This window comes from Pongo pygmaeus, chromosome 20, assembly GCF_028885625.2.
Source record: "Pongo pygmaeus isolate AG05252 chromosome 20, NHGRI_mPonPyg2-v2.0_pri, whole genome shotgun sequence".
Taxonomy (NCBI): Eukaryota; Metazoa; Chordata; class Mammalia; order Primates; family Hominidae; genus Pongo; species Pongo pygmaeus.
In genome coordinates this window covers 63,832,920-63,851,677 of record NC_072393.2, presented here as the reverse complement: position 1 = coordinate 63,851,677, position 18,758 = coordinate 63,832,920, and the positions used below count along the sequence as shown (strand labels likewise).

The 18,758-nt window shown below is 45.5% G+C and overlaps 1 protein-coding gene across 2 annotated transcripts in view; it reads right to left on the bottom strand.

Annotated features, from left to right (window-relative positions):
* The window catches only part of ZNF460 (zinc finger protein 460), a 28,636-nt gene extending 25,877 nt beyond the window's left edge, over positions 1-2,759 (bottom strand). Inside the window, exon 1 of one of the 2 annotated variants that reach the window (XM_054462878.2) lies at positions 2,552-2,759. Coding sequence is in view for 1 of the 2 variants with exons in the window: in XM_054462877.2 (XP_054318852.1) it covers positions 1,840-1,869 (30 nt within the window). In the remaining variant the exon portion in view is untranslated. Of the gene's footprint in view, positions 1-1,839 lie in introns of both variants that reach the window. The other variant, XM_054462877.2, reaches the window with a different exon arrangement.
* Positions 2,760-18,758: the final 15,999 nt, after the last annotated feature.

Here is an 18,758-nt window from a genome sequence, read left to right as displayed (position 1 = left end):
TAACCTGACATTTCTCTATTAGCAAAGTTAATGCAGTTAATGAGAATGAAGCATTTCAAATCCATATATACATTTCTGCCACTCCCATGGACAAGGGCAGAGAAGTAGTCATCATCATCCACCTCACCAAAGAATCACCTGAGGTGGTGGCACCTGATCAGGTGTTAGGGCCTGGACCTGCTTCCAGGGAGAATTCACAATGAGCCATTGCTTCCTTTTCTACCTGAGTCCTCTTAGCAGGTATCCCTGAGGCCAGAATATTCCATGAGCAAGCAACAAGAGTCACAGAGGGCACAGCAGGTTGTAGCCATGAGAATATGGGCCCATCTGGAGATTACATCTATCCTGGCTGAGTAGGAGGGTACATTCAGCAACATAACCATACAAACGTGCCCTCTCAGAATATGTCAGCAGGTAAGGGAGTAAGGGGAACCACATATAAAACCACCGTGGAAGCCACACAGGTCCCCTGAGAACTCCTTAAACAACCAATATACCATTTTTTAAGTCTACACAGTTCCACCAGTATGAAAGGCCATGACTCCTCATGCCCAAGACCACTGGCTAGAAGGAGGCCTCATCTTGCAAAGGTTACTTTAGATCTCACCCCTAGGCCTCCCTAACCACCGCGGGTAAAGAAGAGGGTAAAAACATAGGCTATGATGGTAGACATATCAGTTGTTAGCTTCTGACTTAAGAAACTTAAGAGCTACAGTGATGTAAGGCAGGTAATTGAACGTATGTGACCCTCAAATTGCTCTTGTGTAAAACAATGATGACAATAGAACATAATTCTAAAGAGTTCAGGATTAAGCCGGGCGCAGCGGCTCACACCTGTAATCCCAGCACTTTGGGAGACCCAGGCGGGTGGATCACCTGAGGTCAGGAGTTCAAGACCAGCGTGGCCAACACGGTAAAACCCCGTCTCTACTAAAAATACAAAAATTAGCCAGGCGTGGTGGCGCGCACCTGTAGTCCCAGCTACTCAGGAGGCTGAGGCAGGAGAATCGCTTGAACCCAAAAGGCAGAGGTTGCAGTGAGCCGACGTCACGCCACTGCACTCCAGCCTGGGCGACAGAACAAGACTCCGTCTCAAAAAAAAAAAAAAAAAAATTTCAGAGTTAAACGAACTGAGGGTTAAATAATACCCACCGATCAGCCCACAGCAAGGACTCAATGACAGTCAGTTAATATCATTCTTTGCAATTATTTTTCTTTGTTCCCATTACATCCTTGACAAACTCAAATCCACAAGCTTCTTTAATACCATCAGATTCTCTACACAAAAATACCAGACTCTGGGCAAGGGTGTAAGGTGCCACTTTAGCCGGAATTGCCAAAAAAGGCACCTCCAAATAGGTGACACCTGGACAGAGGCCAAAAGGATGTGAAAGGGAGGCCCTGCAAAGTTACAGGGGCAGTGTTCGAAGTAAAAGGAAGTGCAAGGAGAAAGCCTGGAAAATGGAAGAGGACTCTGCACGGTCAGGTTGGTGGCTCTGAAGAGCAAAGGACCAGGGAAAAACGCAAACAGACAAGGTCAGGGGTGGTTGGCCAGGTGGATGGGGTACGGGCTGGCAGGCAACAGAGAAGGTTGGATTTAGGGGAAGTGTGATGAGATCCTTAGAAGGAAGCATCACTCCTTCAACCACGGACTGAACACCTATCAGAGGCCAACACCGTTGCAGGACTGCGGATAAAGGAAATGACAAGCCACGGCCATTTCTCTTAAATAAACGATGGCGACAAAGAAAAATCCTGTGGCTGTCTTGCCTTCCAGCCTGCCCACGAGGCCTCTAGAAATAGCACAGCAGCAGCAAGGCCGAAACCTCTTCCACTCACCTGCGCCGGAGCCATCCACGCCGCCGCCATCCCGGGAATGCCTCGGATCAGCCGACCACAGCCCTTCTCTGTCCTGGGCGGGGCGACCTCGGCTGACTTTCGCACTCCGAGCCTCAGTTTTCCCCCGAAAAAAATGCGCACAAGGCCCAAGGCGCAGCGTCGGGGCTGAGGAGACGGAGCGCGGCTGCGGAGGCCTAGGCCTCGGCGGGCGCCGGTGGGACACCTCGTTAGGGGAGAAGCGGGGCGTCAGGCTCCCGCCAAGACGCGGAGAAGGGGCGTAACCGCTTCGCTACCAGTCCCTGCTCAGGCCGCAGAACGCGCCCACCCAGCGCTCTAGGCCCCACACTGTTTCAGGGCCAAACCGGCCCACGGAGATGACGTCACACGAAGAAGCGGAAGTCCCGCCTCCGCCGCCCTGGCCCGCAGAAAACGCTCCTGTCCTGGGCAGTCAATGGCCCAGAGTCCGCGGCCGACGCAAGGGGCAGTGCCTTCTGGGTAATGCAGTTTTTCCCTTACAGCTACCGGGTGTGGGAACTCACCCAGCGCATCCGACTGCACGTAAGTGCGCACCAGAACCCCCGCGTCGTCTTAGGGCCACCGCTCTAGTATAGGCACGAGTCGGAGGGTCGAAAGGTCCCTTCTAGCTCAGGAAAATCGAGGTCAGGAGGCGGGGATATTCGCCCCGATTCAGACCCCGAACAAAGGTGCTTACCCTGCTGTGGGCCGGGCCCGCGACTTCTCGCTTGCTTTGTCTCTTTTCTGGATCTTTTCATAGAAGAAAAGGATAAATGAGCAGTTAAAATAGCCACCCAAAGGAGGACGCCTGACAGTGTGCCCAGCCTGCTGGGAAAGGACAGACCGCCCTCTATTGGGCCTCCTTTGGCCGGGCCCAGCCTTCGTAGGATGCAGGGACTTCCGGGTGATGTAATAGGCTTCACGTTCGCCACGTGTGGACTTCCCGTACCCTGAGGTGGGGAGACTGCCAGTGGAGCAGGCTTGCAGGGAAGCCCAGTACTCCATTTCAAGCATGATCAGTTTGAAACGTCAGTAAGACCACAAAGCGTAGTGCCATATACTCAACCTATGATTCAACATTGGCAGAGGGTTCGAGCGTGGATATATAAATTTGGGAGTTATTATTGTAAACTGTTACTTCAAGTCATGATATTGGGTGAGGCTATGAAAAGAATGAGCGTAGATGGATAAGTGACGGGAAAGAGGGGAACCCTGGCCCAACCCAGCATTAACTGGTTGCAGACAGGAGAGTTTATAAAGTCTCGTTAAGAACTTTAACAATCCTAGACTATGCAAAGATTATCCATATTATGCGAAGTCTTAGAAGTCCCCATCAGTAACTTTTTTTTTCTTTTCCTGACTATGAAAGTGAGAGACTAAAGTCCAGCTTTCAATGGTTTGACGATATATATGGTTAAGAAAATAGAAAGGTGTGCAGAAAGTACTCTCCAAGAGATTTAATTTTGAGATTGTAAATAGTCAAGGAATGGAGATGGGGTCAATTTCCTACACGATGCTGTACTTTTGGAGAAATATTTTTGGCTAAATTAGTGTGCAAGGAACACTGTTATTCATCATTGGCAATAGTAATTTTTGAAAATTGATAAAGACATCATTCTCTTTTTCACATATTTGTGACTCTTAAATTTTTTTTTTTTTTTTTTTTTTTTGAGATGGAGTTTCACTCTTGTTGCCCAGGCTGGAGAGCAGTGGCACAGTCTCCACTCACTGCAACCTCTGCCTCCTGCATTCAAGCAATTCTCCTGCCTCAGCCTCCCGAGTAGCTGGGATTACAGGTATGTGCCAGCATGCCTGGCTAATTTTGTATTTTTAGTAGAGACAGGGTTTTTCCATGTTGTTCAGGCTGGTCTCAAACTCCCGACCTCAGGTGATCCACCCGCCTCGGCCTCCCAAAGTGCTGGGATTACAGACGTGAGCCACCCCCTCCGGCCAGACTCTTATAATTAAATTTAAATGTTTTTTTCAGAGGCATATGAACCAGAGCCACTCTATCTTAAATAGGAGCTGGGTAAAATGAAGCTGAAACCTACTAGGCTGCATTCCCAGACAGTGAAGGCATTCTGAGTCACAGGATGAGATAGGAGGTCAGCACAAAATACAGATCCTAAAGACCTTGCTGATAAAACAGGTTGCAGTAAAGGAGCCGGCCAAAACCACCAAAACCAAAATGGTGACAAGAGTGACCTCTGGTCGTCCTCACTGCTACACTCCCACCAGTGCCACGACAGTTTACAAATGCCATGGCAATGTCAGGGAGTTACCCTATGTGGTCTGAAAAGGGGAGGCATGAATAACCCACCCCTTGTTTAGCATGTCACCAAGAAATAACCATAAACATGGGCACCCAGCAGCCCTCGGGGCTGCTCTGTCTATGGAGTAGCCATTCTTTATTCCTTTACTTTCTTAATAAACTTGCTTTCACTTTGCACTGTGGACTCGCCCTGAATTATTTCTTGTGCGTGATCCAAGAACCCTCTCTTGGGGTATGGACTGGGACCGCTTTCCTGTAACATATTCCTGGTCACCACAGAAGAGACTATACTGCAGAAACCCCTGACCCAAACGCTAACTTTGGGTAAGTGGTGGGGTCGGGTAACACCTTTCTTGCAAACCACAAAAGGGACAATGCTGAGGAGACCCCCCTGACCCAAAGGAAATAGACTGCAGCACTGATTGGATGACTCTGGGTAAGTGGTGGGGTACCCAGGTAAAGAATGGGATTGGGATAGACGCTCAAGTTAGGGGAGTTAGAGTCTCTCCTAAGGCAGAGTGGATTAGAGGCCCCTCTTAATAAAAGGCAAGGACGCTTGACCGACCTTGGGTTAGAGGCCCAACTTAGGAGGATTAGAGTCCCTTCTAAGATTTAGGGGGTTAGAGACCCCTCTCAGTAAAGTCCCTCTTGGCTAAGAACAGGTTTGGCACCATGGGATGTTAACTCCTATTGTCTTTGGATTAATCTGCCTTGCACTCTTTGCTGATGGCTATGGGCGACGGGGTTAGGCATGTACAGGATCATGGAACACGGAGAGCTTTTTCCTCCCCCAAAAGGGGAAACTTGAGAGCTGACGGGACTGCTGGAAAAAAATCCCTTCACGACAGCAGCCGTAGCCGCCTGAACTTTTCAGTGTCACTGCAATGGGTGGGTCTTTCTCTGGCCTCCCTGATCATTTCGCCTTCCCTGGGAAAGTATTGCCTGTGGAAAATATTTCCTGGGAAAGTATTGCCTGCGAAAGCATTTCCCTTTCATATGTATATGTATATATATATTTTTTTTTCTTTTTTTTTTTTTTGAGGCGGAGTCTCTGTCGCCCAGGCTGGAGTGCAGTGGCGCGATCTCTGCTCACTGCAAGCTCCACCTCCTGGGTTCAGGCCATTCTCCTGCCTCAGTCTCCCAAGTAGCTGGGACTACAGGCGCCTTCAACCATTCCTGGCTAATTTTTTCTACTTTTAGTAGAGACGGGGTTTCACCATGTTAGCCAGGATGGTCTCGATCTCCTGACCTCATGATCTGCCCGCCTCGGCCTCCCAAAGTGCTGGAATTACAGGCGTGAGCCACTGCACCCGGCCCCTTTCTTATCTTTTCTATTACTCTATTACTCAGGGCGACCATCTTGCCCGGAGACCACATGTTGAAACTCCAAGTCAGAGGCTGGATTAAAGATGACGGGGCCTATCTGGGGGCAAATTTAAGCCTTGCCAGTTTAATATTGGGTGCTAAGCAGAGTGGCTAATGTGTATGTTTTATCACATGTGTTTTGCTCTAGTCGGAATGAAAAAAAGTAGTTTTCCTTTATAATGCGGCTTGGCCCCCAGGGCGATGGTGCCACAAGCCAGATCACTGGGACTCAGAGAAAGGGAACACAGAAGCCTGGCATGCCAGCAAAAGGGTAAGAATTTGTTACCAGTCAGATTTCTGACTTCTCCCTCTCTGTGCAAACGGTTGAATGAATGGTAATAATAATAATAATAATAAAAATAACAAATCAATAAATCAGTGTTTATCTCCTCTGTAAAGTTTGGATTAATGTGAAAAAGAGTTCTAAGCTAGTCTTAACTGGTGTATTTTGTGCTTTGAATTTGTTTTTCTGTAGGATAAAACATGGGCTTAGAACACCTATAAGCCCACTTTTCAAGATGACCCAGCAAGCTGGTCAGTAACAAACAGCTGCAGGTCCCTGAAACAAACAAACAGGATGAAGTCTCCCCCTTGTTTTATGTCCTTGGGAGCCTGACCTTTTAACCATGTGGCAGTACCTTCTCTTGGTCTCCACCTACTAGGGAACAGGAATTTTAGGGTTCATGTCATAGTCAGCTCTAAAAATCATATTAAATAGTTAAAAGCCTTTGCAACCTCAAAATTAACTACTCTAGGCTTCTGTGAAAGGAAGTAGGCACCGTCCTGCACTGTAGCTCAGTAACTAAGGTTTTTGCACTTTCACAGTGGCAGTTTGGGTTTGATACCCCACCTAGGAAGTAAGTCATTTCTGGTTTAATAGCTGCGTGACCTTGTCTAGTCTCTTCTCCTCCACAGACTGTCTTAAATTTTCCTTTCTCTATGCACGTAGGAGATAACCTTTGGTAAAGTTCAGAAGTTAGAAATATTGGCTTCTTGGCATGGCTAAAGTTGGGTAATAAGAGATTTGAAAGGATTTCTTTTTTAAAGAGCACTATGGTTGAAAGTTAGCTTAATTAAAAGTGGATAGGCCAGGTGTGGTGGCTCATGCCTGTAATCCCAACACTCTGGAAGGCCAAGGCGGGCGGATCACCTGAGGTCAGGAATTTGAGACGAGCCTGGCCAACATGGTGAAACCCCGTCTCTACTAAAAATACAAAAAAAATTAGCCGGGCGTGGTGGCGGGCGCCTATAGTCCCAGCTACTCGGGAGGCTGAGGCAGGAAAATGGCGTGAACCCGGGAGGTGGAGCTTGCAGTGAGCCGAGATGTGCCACTGCACTCCAGCCTGGGCCAGAGTGTGAGACGCCGTCTCAAAAACAACAACAACAACAAAAGAAAGCCTATGTGGGCCCGGCACGGTGGCTTACGCCTGTAATCCCAGCACTTTGGGAGGCCAAGGCGGGTGGATCACAAGATCAGGAGATCGAGACCATTCTGGCTAACACAGTGAAACCCCGTCTCTACTAAAAATACAAAAAATTAGCTGGGCATGGTGGCGGGCGCCTGTAGTCCCAGCTACTCAGGAGGCTGAGGCAGGAGAATGATGTGAACCCGGGAGACGGAGCTTGCAGTGAGCCGAGATCGTGCCACTGCACTCCAGCCTGGGCAACAGAGCGAGACTCCATCTCAAAAAAAAAAAAAAAATGTCTATGTGGAAAATAATTATTCTTGCTGCACTTTATATAAATAATCAGGCCAAGTATAATAAAGCAAATCAAATCAGTCTTACCCTAATTTGTCTTTAGTAAAAATGGGAAACTGGAGAGAGAAATATTATATTTCAAGAACTATAGTATACTTGTTATTAAATTCTAGTCTCATTAGTTCTTTTTAAGTTTGTTTCTGCAATTTAAGCTAACCCTGCTTATTCCTGTGAACCAACATCTCTGACTGCTGCTCAGAAAAAACAAGAGGGATGGGTAATGTAAAAATCTGGATCAATATTCTAATTCTGGGCACATTATAATCAGCTAACAACCCCATGCCAGCTTAGTTCCAACAGTTGCTCAGTTCATGAAAAGCCTTCTAATTTCGTTTACTTAGAATAACTTTACTTATTTTGGTTTACTCTTGTAGAATATATTGCTGTTATACTCTTTGTGTAGGAATACAGGACAAGCTTACTGAATGTTTTCCTTTTTTTTTTTTTTTTTTTTTGATGGAGTCTCACTCTGTTGCTCAGGCTGGAGTGCAGTGGCACGATCTCGGCTCACTCTGCCTCCCGGGTTCAAGTGATTCTCTTGCCTCAGCCTCCTGAGTAGCTGGGACTACAGGCATGAGCCACCACGCCCCACTAATGTTTTGTATTTTTAGTAGAAATGGGGTTTCGTCATGTTAGCCAGGATGGTCTTGATCTCCTGACCTTGTGATCCGCCCACCTCAGCCTCCCAAAGTGCTGGGATTATAGGCATGAGTCACCGCATCCAGCCAGAAACTCCTGTTTTTAAAACTATCAGATCTGGTGAGACTCCTTCACTATCATAACAGCGCAGGAAAGACCCTGCCCCATAATTCAATCACCCCCCACTGATCCCTCTCATGACACATAAGAATTGTGAGAGTTACAATTCAAGATGAGATTTGGGTGGGGACACAGCGAAACCAAATCATATGGGGTCTCACTATGTTTCCCAGGCTGTCTATGAACTTCTAGGCTCAAGTGATCCTTCGGCCTCAGCCTCCCAAGTAGCTGGGACTACAGGTGCACACCACCATGCCCAGCTTGGAAATCAAATTTGAACATGAGATTTGGTGGAGACGAACTACTTCCAAATCTTAGTATCTCCCTTACCTTATTTGTATAAGATGGGATTCACAAAACACACATAGAAGCACTTATATTTGATTTTTAATATATGTATTGCTAAGGTGAGCACCTACTTGATTTTTCAAAAATTAAAACCAGTAATTAATAAGGCTCGCACATAAATAAACAAGGAGAAGAAACCAATCTTAAAGAAGAATTGCAAATAGTATACATAGATACCACCAGCCCCCTTCAGACAGTGGAGCTTTGTGGTCTTCCCCTTGAGTTGGCTGGACTTAGTGACTAATTGTGGAAAGTGAAAACAGTAACTTGACAGGAGAAACCTGGCAGACAAGCACCTAACCAAGTGATCAAGGTTAGCATCACTTAGGTCATCTTTTTTTTTTTTTTTTTTTTTTTTGAGATGGAGTCTTGCTCTGTCTCCCAGGCTGGAGTGCAGTGGCCGCAATCTCAGCTCACTGCAACCTCCGCCTCCCAGGTTCAAGCCATTCTCCTGCCCGAGCCTCTTGAGTAACTGGGACTACAGTTGTGTGCCACCACGCCCGGCTAATTTTTGTATTTTTAGTAGAGACGGGGTTTCACCATGTTGGCCAGGATGGTCTGGATCTCTTGACCTTGTGATCCACCCACCTCGGCCTCCCAAAGTGCTGGGATTACAGGGCGTGAGCCACCGCGCCTGGCCCATTTTAGTCATCTTGACATCAAGTAACACCTACTATGATGATACAAGGAGGACACTTTGCCATCTGATGTTCTTCCCCTTAACCCACAATTCTAGACTAATAATGAAAAAATACCAGACAAATGAAAATTGAGGGACATTGCATTATGAGTACTCCAGAAGTATGTAGATCATGAAAAACAAGAAAAGACAGAGCAGCTGTCACAGATGGGAGAAAATTAAAGCGATGAGATGATTAACTGAAATGTGGTGTTCTGGACTGGATCCCGCAACTGGAGGACGTTAGCGGAAAAAAACTGGTGAAATCCAAATACAGTGTGTAGTTCAGTTAGTAGTAGTAGTATACCATGTTAATTTCTTAGCTTTGACAAATATGTCATAGACTTGTGAAGTATTAACATGAGGTGGAGCTGCATGAAGTTATATAGGAACTCTGTAATATCTTTGCTTCTTTACAGCTAAAATTGTCAGAAAATAAAAAGTTTAAAACAAAAAAAGCAAGGAGAGACTTCTGGCATGACAGCATAAGGAGCTCTGTGGGCCTACTCCCCAACAAAACTGTTGAAAATTATTAAAAACAAAAATGAAAACAAAAAAGGTCATGTCTCTGGAGATAGTCCGAAGGATATACACCAAATGACAAAATATTTATTCAAGAGAATCTGTCCTTCTGTAAGAACTGTGAGAGTCTGTGGTATTTGAACCAAGACCATCTCTTTCCTTCAGCCCTCCCAATTCAGTGATATGGAAACTATACTCCACAGTGTTGCAGACAAGAACACAGGGCTCTCCCTCTTAGCTTCCATAAAGAGGGCTGTCTTCCCAGCAGGGTAGGATGTCAGCATTTCTTATCTTGCCACCAGAAACTTGCTGAGGCTAAATCCCTAGTGAGTGCAGCCCCAGAGGTAGGAGCTCCCTTTCTCCACCCATCCAATGTTGGTGAGATGAAGGCTCTCCCTTGGGCATCATGATGCTGAGTACTGGGGATTCATCACTCTTGCCCCACTGAAAGTCTGTAGTAGTGTACCATGACAGGGCAGCTGAAAAGACATGAGGCCACTGGCCACCCACTACCATTGAGCACTCAGCCCTCAAAGCAAGATATCAGAAGTGGGCCATTGTTCCCACTCCCAGCTTTAGAACCCAGATCCAGAGATACTGCCTGAGGGGACAAGCAGAGAGCCTGGAAAGAAACATGTGGAGGTACGCCAACCTGAGGTAGAACAAATATCAAACAGTTTGGGAACCCAAAAAGCCTGATTTTTTTTTTTTTTCTTTTTGAGACGGAGTTTTGCTCTGTCACCCAGGCTGGAGTGCAATGGCGTGATCTCAGCTCACTGCAACCTCTGCCTCCTAGGTTCAAGCTATTCTCCTGCCTCATCCCAAGTAGCTGGGATTACATTTTTGTAGTTTTTAGTAGAGACAGGGTTTCACCATGTTGGCCAGTCTGGTCTCGAACTCCTGACCTCATGTGATCCACCTGCCTTGGCCTCCCAAAGTGCTGGGACTACAGGTGTGAGCCACTGTGTCCGGTCAAGCCTGATAAAAAGCTTTGGAGCACTTTATGCCTCTGGGTATTGTTGAAAGTGGTGTCATTCTGTACTCTCTTCTCAAACCACATCAGTGGTCTGTAGTGGAAGAATCAAGAATACCCAGGCTCTCTGGTTACAAAGGTAATATATGGGTTCCAACCCTAAAATTCATCTGGAATCTGCTGCTTCCTCTTCATCTGAAGTCTCACTTCATAGGGAATCCTTTCATAACTAGTGTTTGCTCCAGTCAGCTTCTCCTTTCATTCCTTCTTTCATTCCTTTCATTCCTCTTTTCATTCCTTCTCCTTTCATTCCTTGTAGCTTCTCCTTTCATTCCCTGTAGAATCTGTCTTGTTCTCATGGAGTCAGGAGCAGAAATATATCTTGGGGCCAAAACCATGACTTTCAGTCTTGAACTGGAAGTTTCCCCTGAAGCCATAGGCTGGTTGCTGAGAGAAGAGAAAGGGAAATGGCCTTAACAGCCAGGGGTGACCCAGCAGTCCTACAGTAACAGTCCTACAGTGGTGCCAGGAGACCATGGGAATTTGGCAGCATCATTATAAAATCCACTCAACATTCACTCTACAAATACTTCTTAGAGAAGCTGAGGGAAGGCACTTTGCAAGATGATGTAAAAGATACAGTGTTGAGCCAGTGCCACCTGGATTGTAGACGTGGTCCAGGTAATGAGCCTCAGCTTGTATCAACCATTCCCTTCTCATAGAGACCTCTCCAGATCTCTTACTCTTTTTTTTTTTCTTTTGAGATGGGGTCTTGCTCTGTAACCCAGGCTGCAGTACAGTAGCAGGGTCATAGCTCACTGCAGCCTCCACCTCCCAGGCTCATGTGATCCTGTCACCTCAGCCTCCTGAGTAACTGGGATCACAGGCCCACACCAACACACTCAACTAATTTTTTTTTATTTTTTGTAGAGATGGGGTCTCACTGTGTTGCCCAGCTCCTCTCAAAACTCCTGGGCTCAAGTGTGGATCTCTTAATCTAAAGTAGCTCTCCCGGCCAGGTGTGGTGGCCTGTAATCCCAACACTTGGGGGAAGCTGAGGTAGGAGGATCACTTGAGCCCAGGAGTTCAAGACCAGCCTGGGCAACATATGAGACCCCGTCTCTGTGAAAAATTTAAAAATTAGCCAGGCGTGGTGGTGGGTACCTATAGTCCTGGCTACTCGGGCGGCTGAGGGAGGAGGATCACTTGAGCCACGGCGGTGTAGGCTGCAGTGAGCCATGATTGTGCCACTGCATTCCAGCCCGGGCAACAGAGTGAGAGAACCTGTTTGTTTAAAAAATAATAATAATAATAAAAATTTTAAAGTAGTCCCTCACCCCAATATTACTCTGTTCTATTTTTCTTTAGGACATTCATAACCATTTGAAAATATATTTTTACATATTTACTAACTTTTAATTAATTAACTCAACAAGTACTTGACTATCTTGTGATAGGCTCTGCTCTAAACAGTGGAGATACAGAGCTGGGCCTGGTGAGTTTGTTCCTGTAGTCCTAGCTACTCAGGACGCTGAAACGGGAGGATCGCTTGAGACCAGGAGTTTGAGACCAGCCTGGGCTATCTAGCGAAACCGTGTTTCTAAACAAAAAAACAAAAAGTCACAATGGAGACACATACATACCACACACATACAAAATAATAATAATCTAAAACTCCTAAACAATATAGAAGGTTAGGAGTGTGGTGGAGATAAGACAAACTAGAGCAGATTAAGAATCAGTGAGAGTGGGATAAAGCCAGTTGTGCAATACAGAGTGGTTGGGAGAGGTCTAATAAGACAGTTAGGCCGGGCGTGGTGGCTCGTGCCTGTAATCCCAGCACTTTGGGAGGCTGAGGCAGGCGGATCATGAGGTCAGGAGATCGACACTATCCTGGCTAACATGGTGAAACCTCGTCTCTACTAAAAATACAAAAAATTAGCTGGCTGTGGTGGCGGGCGCACCTGTAGTCCCAACTACTAGAGAGGCTGAGGCAGGAGAATCACTTGAACCCGGGAGGCGGAGGTTGCAGTGAGCCAAGATCATGCCACTGCTCTCCAGCCTGGGCGACAGAGTGAGACTCCGTCTCAAAAGAAAAAAAAAAAAGTTATGTTTTAGCATGGACTTAGAGGAATTAAGGACTCATCAAGTGGAGATCTCAGGAAACAGTGTTATCACTCAGAGAAAACACACAGGACAATGGAACTGACAGAGCATCCTGGGTGTTTGTGGAACACCAAGAAGCCTAGTGCGGCTGGAACTGAATGTGCATGGAAGTTGGAGAGATAGATGGAAACAAATTGTGTAGTCTTTTATGCCAGTGTAGAGGTTGTAATATGTTCCTATGTGTTCAAAAATGTACCTGGGGTTTTTTGCAGTATGGTCTGATAAGAAACTCAGACATGCAAATGATTGCCAGGAAGGAAGAACTTTAAACTCACGGAGTTTTAGAAACAGTAGGCAAAACACATCCTGCAGGGCTATGTGAGAAGCACCAGGGTGGTATAAGAAGCAGAAGCAGAGGAGAAAGCAGAGGCCAGATCCTTCATTGTGTTTTCCACAAGAAAAGAAAGGCAGGGCTGGGTAACCAGAAGAGGATTTGCTGGTTTGAACAAAGTTGGTAGACTTTGGGGTCTAGGAGCTGTCCCTGTCTGCCTAGTACCTGGCCCTGGAGTCATTAGAGCAAAAAATAAAAAATAAAATAAAATAAAATAAAATAAAAATAAAATTGTCTCCTGTAGTGTAAGAGCCAGACAGAGGAGATGATTCACATTAGGGACTCTGGATTTGTGAGTATGCAAATAAAAGGCATGGTTCAGAGTGAGTCATTTGCAATCTCTAAGAATCAGTTAACTCTAAATGGCAAGGTCCCAAATTCCATAGCATCAAGAATGCAGAAAATAAGAAAATATAGCTAATACACTGTGAAATGGGTAGCCATCATGGGGTTTTGAGCAGAGCTGTGGTGTTATCTGATTTATGTTTTTGTTTGTTTTTTGAGACGGAGTCTTGCCCTGTTGCCAGGCTGGAGTGTGATGGCGTGATCTCGGCTCACTGCAACATTCTCCTCCTGGGTTCAAGCGATTCTCCCGCCTCAGCCTGCGGAGTAGCTGGGATTAGAGGCATGTGCCACCAGGCCCGGGTAATTTTTTGTATTTTTAGTAGAGACAGGGTTTCACCATGTTAGCCAGGATGGTGTCGATCTCCTGACCTCGTGATCCACCCGCCTCAGCCTCCCAAAGTGCTGGGATTACAGACGTGAGCCACCGCGCCTGGACTGATTTATGTTTTAAAAGGATCACTCTGGGTACGCTATGGAAATTGGAATATGGGAGGGGCAAGAGGGAGAAGTCCTGTTAGGGAGCTCTGGCTCTTTCCAGATGTGCAAGGTGGAGGATAACTTAAGCCAATGTAGTGAGAGAGGAGGTGGTTTACCACAAGGTACAAATAACAGTAGATCAAGGAGAACAATGAGTAATTGAATTGATACAAATATATGGAAAAGTATGAATGGCTTTATGGGATGGATTGTTGTTTCTAAATCTGTCCATTCCCCACACGAGCTGCTCCAATGGCTCAGCATGTTCATGATGATACTGCTGATATATCTTATATAAATGTTATACTAAATGTAGATGCTCAGTAAATATGATTGTTTTGCTGTAAGAGATTCTAGGCTAGGGCCAGGGCTTGGGTTATACACGAAAGTGTGAACTCATCAGGCTTCTGTTGCTCAGATGCTATACATTGTAAAGAAAGAAATGGCCCTTGACCAGCTCCAGGAAGACAATCTCTGAGTTTCTGGAATATTTTGCCTGGTAAAAGTAATTTTTAAGCCTGAGTCCATAGGCCTTCATGTATCGATTTGATGAGATAATATATTCTAAGAATATTGTTACCAAAAAGGGGTCCCAATCCAGATCTCAAGTGGGTTCTTGGATCTTCCACAAGAAAGAATTCGGGGTGAGTCCATAAAGTGAAAGCAAGTTTATTAAGAAAGTAAAGGGGCCAGGCGCGGTGGCGTGAGCATGAGTGTAATCCTAGCACTTTGGGAGGCTGAGGAGGGTGGATCACCCGAGGTCAGGAGTTTGAGACCAGCCAGGCCATCATGGCAAAACCCCATCTCTACTAAAAATACAAAAATTAGCTGGGCGTGGTGGCACATGCCTGTAATCCCGGCCACTCGAGAGGCTGAGGCAGGAGAATGGCTTGAACCCAGGAAGCAGAGGTTGCAGTGAGCCAAGATCACGCCATTGCACTCCAGCCTGGGCAATAGAGCAAGACTCTGTCTCAAAAAATAAATAAATAAAAGGAGTACAGAATGGCTACTCCATAGGCAGATCAGTAGTTTGGGCTGCTGGACTAAGGCTACTTACAGTTATTTATTGATTATATGCTAAACGAGGGTTGGATTATTCATGAGTTTTCCAGGAAAGAGGTGAGCAGTTCTCAGAACTGAGGGTTCCTCTCCTTTTTAGACCATATAGGGTAACTTCCTAACATTGCCATGGCATTTGTAAACTGTCATGGTGCTGCTGAGAGTGACTTTTCGCATGCTAATGCATAATTGGGATATAATGGGCAGTGAGGACGACCTTGGTTTTGGCCGTCTTGGTTTTGGTGTGTTTTGGCCGTCTTGGTTTTGGCCAGCTTCTTTACCACAAACTGTTTTATCAGCAGGGTCTTTGTGACCAGTATCTTGCGCCAAACTCCTGTCTCATCCTGTGACTTAGAATGCCTAACTTCCTGGGAATGCAGCACAGGTCTCAGCCTCATTTTCCCCAGCCCCTATTCAAGATGGATTTGCTCTGGTTCAAATGCTTCTGACAACATTCCTCATGGTGAATGCTGGATTTTGCATGCCCGAGGCCCTGGGCCACACTGTATGTTTGGTTTTTGCAAGGGCTGTATGGCTATGACTAGTCATGTGGACCCTGCATTCCTATGTAAATGACCCTCCATAAAAACCCCAGAAATGAATGCTTGAGTGAACTTCCCTGGCTTGTATTATAATACCGTGAACATCTTGTCACACATCTTTGCTGGGGGAATTAAGTGTGTCCCTATGTGACTGTAATGGGAGATAACACCCAGAGTTTTGTGCCTGCTTTCATGTGGACTTCATTCTATGTGATTTTTCCCTTTGGTCATCTTGGTCTATATCCTTTTATTGTAATAAACTATAACCATAACAGCTTTTCTGAGTCTTCTGTGTACTTCTAGCAAATCATGAAGCCTGAGGTAAGTAACCTAAAATATCAAAATGATTAAGGCCATTCATCCACTTATCCATTTAGCAAATATCTGAATATCTACTACTGACTAGGAATTATGTGCATGGAACAATTAGGATAAAATCCGTATTAACATCTGTGCTCTTTTGAAGCTGGAAATCTAGTTGGTGAGACAGTCAGGAGTCAGTAATCAAACCTAAATATATTTGCACGTGTATGCACACACACACACAGATATTTATGAAAGAATGCTTATGACGTAGCTGGGATGAAGGATAAATATTCACTATTGGACAAAGTGTCTGGTGGAAAAGCCCCATGGCAGGTGGGAAAAAGGAAACACAAAGTGAAAACAGAAAGGGCATAAGTTATGCAAGATGAAAGGTAGTAAATTAGGCACCTCCCAGACCAGATAAAGCTCAGATAAAGCCCAAAGGATTGACCATGTAATGATTTGGGAGTTGTTTTTAGAGATGAGGTCTCACTTTGTTGCCCAGGCTGGTCTCAAATACCTGGGCTCAAGCAATCCTCCTACCTTGGCCTCCCAAAGTGCTGAGATTACAGTTGTGAACTACCACACCTGGCCATATTTGGTTTTTATCCCAAGAGTTAAAGGAAGCCATAAAAAGTTTTCAGGAAACGTAGTGGGGGCAGAGGGAGGGCGAAGCAGAGCACTATTAAATCTGAGATGGTTCTCTGGTTTCAGCTTAGAGAATGGATTGAAGAGAAAATGTGGGTAAAAGGACACTCAGTAAATTGAGATGATAGATGATGATTGGATGGACTAGGAAGAGGTGGCAGAGAGAAGTGGACATACTTGAGAGATATTTAAGAATTAAAAATGACGGGGCCGGGGCAGTGGCTCACACCTGTAATCCCAGCACTTTGGGAGGCCAAGGCAGGCAGATCACGAGGTCAGGAGATCGAGACCATTCTGGCCAGTGTGGTGAAACCCTGTCTCTACTACAAATACAAAAATTAGCTGGGTGTGGTGGCAGGCACCTATAATCCCAGCTACTCGGGAAGCTGAGGCAGGAGAATTGCTTGAACCCGGGAGGTAGAGGTTGCAGTGAGCCGAGATCGCACCACTGCTCGAGCCTGGGGACAGAACGAGACTCTGTCTTAAAACAAAAACAAAAACAAAAACAAAACACAACTTTCTGATTGTACATGAAGGAAGAAGAGATTGAGGTAACTATGCTGAGTTGGAAATTTCTAGCCTAGGTAACTAAACAGTGCCATATAGTAAAGAGGGAAGACTGAAGTAGATCAGAGTCAGGGAGAAGCATTTTATTGATCTTATTTACATCAGGTAAAGAATGAGGTATCTTTGAAACATCTGTGTGAAGATAGCAAGAAGATAACTGGTAATTCAGGTCTAGAGCTGTAAGGATTGCTCAAGACTAGGGTATTCTATTTTCAATGCCTTCAAAGTAAGGAAGGTAACTGAAGCCAAGGGCACAGATGAGGCTGGGGAGAGGCCATACGAGGCAAAAGAGCCTTGGACAAAACCTTTAGGTATTTCAGCATTGAGTGGGCAGCTAGATATGGATGACTGCACAAAGAAGGGAGAGAGGGAGGGAACGAATGAGGAAAAAGATGTTACAGAGCCAAGGAAAGAGAACATATTTCAAGAATTGAGTATTAGACACAATAAAATTCTACTGATGGCCCAAGAAAGACAAGGACTTGTGATTTATAAGCACGAAGTCACTTCTGACCTTAGTCACAATGTCGGAGAAGATGGCATTGTAGCAAGGAGTTCCACAAAGAGTAGAGGTTTGGGAAGTGGAGAGAAAGTAAGAAAGAGGTAATGGAGAAGTGAAAATATTACACAAAGAAAACATCTCTAAGAAGCTCCTCTATTAAAGGAGGAGAGGGAAGAAAGGACAAATAATCAAGTTGGAGAAACCCATACACACACAGGAAAGACCAGACCAGTGGTGACTGACACTCAAGCAGAAGTCAGTTATGCAAAGATAACTTAGAAAGTGTGAAAGTGTCAAAAGAACATGCAGATGAAAAACAGGCTTGTAGATCGCCATGATGACATCGAAGGCAAATGTCAGGAGGAAACTCAAGACTGCAAATGAAGTGACCACTGCTTATGTGTGATTCCAAGGATCAACAAGAGACAGAGTGAGAAGGGAACACTTCAAACATGTGTCATTTTACCCAAGAGCAGGGACATGGAATGGCACTGGGACGGGCAAACAGGTATGTTGAGAGGCTATACAACTGCAATGCCGTAGATCATAAGAAAAGAGAGTTAATGCAGATGCCTGAGAATATCAAGAAAACAAATGGGCCGGGTGCGGTGACTCACGCCTGTAATCCCAGCACTTTGGGAGGCTGAGGTGGGCAGATCACCTGTCAGGAGTTTGAGACCAGCGTCAATGTGGAGAAACCCCATCTTTCCTGAAAATACAAAATTAGCCAGGCGTGGTGGTCCATGCCTGTAATCTCAGCTACTTGGGAGGCTGAGCCAGGAGAACTGCTTGAACCTGGGAGGCAGAGGTTGCGGTGAGCCGAGATCACACCATTGCACTCCAGCCTGGGCAACAAGAGCAAAACTCCGTCTCAAAAAAAGAAAAAAGGAAAAAAAAAAAAAAAAAAGAAAGAAAACAAATGACGTAGGTAGGACTGGGAAATAATATACAGAAAGACATTTCTTCCTTCAAACTTCAAACAGCTTGGAGAAATGACAGAATAATGTTTTATATCTGGGGCCCTCAATTAGTTGTGCTTGGCCTTTTTCAGAAGTGTCCAACAATGAGAAAGGCATCTGGAACTATTTTTCTAAAGTCTTGACTATGGAGATCACTGGGATCCCACCAACACAGTGGTCCCTTGGATGTCTGGTTCCTAGTAATTCACCTAAACAGTCCCTCCTTGGCATCAATCCATCCTCCAATCCATGGTTCTATACCATGTTGCCTGATGTAGGTACCCAGTACTCTAGAAATTACATGGAAATGTAACTTCCATATAA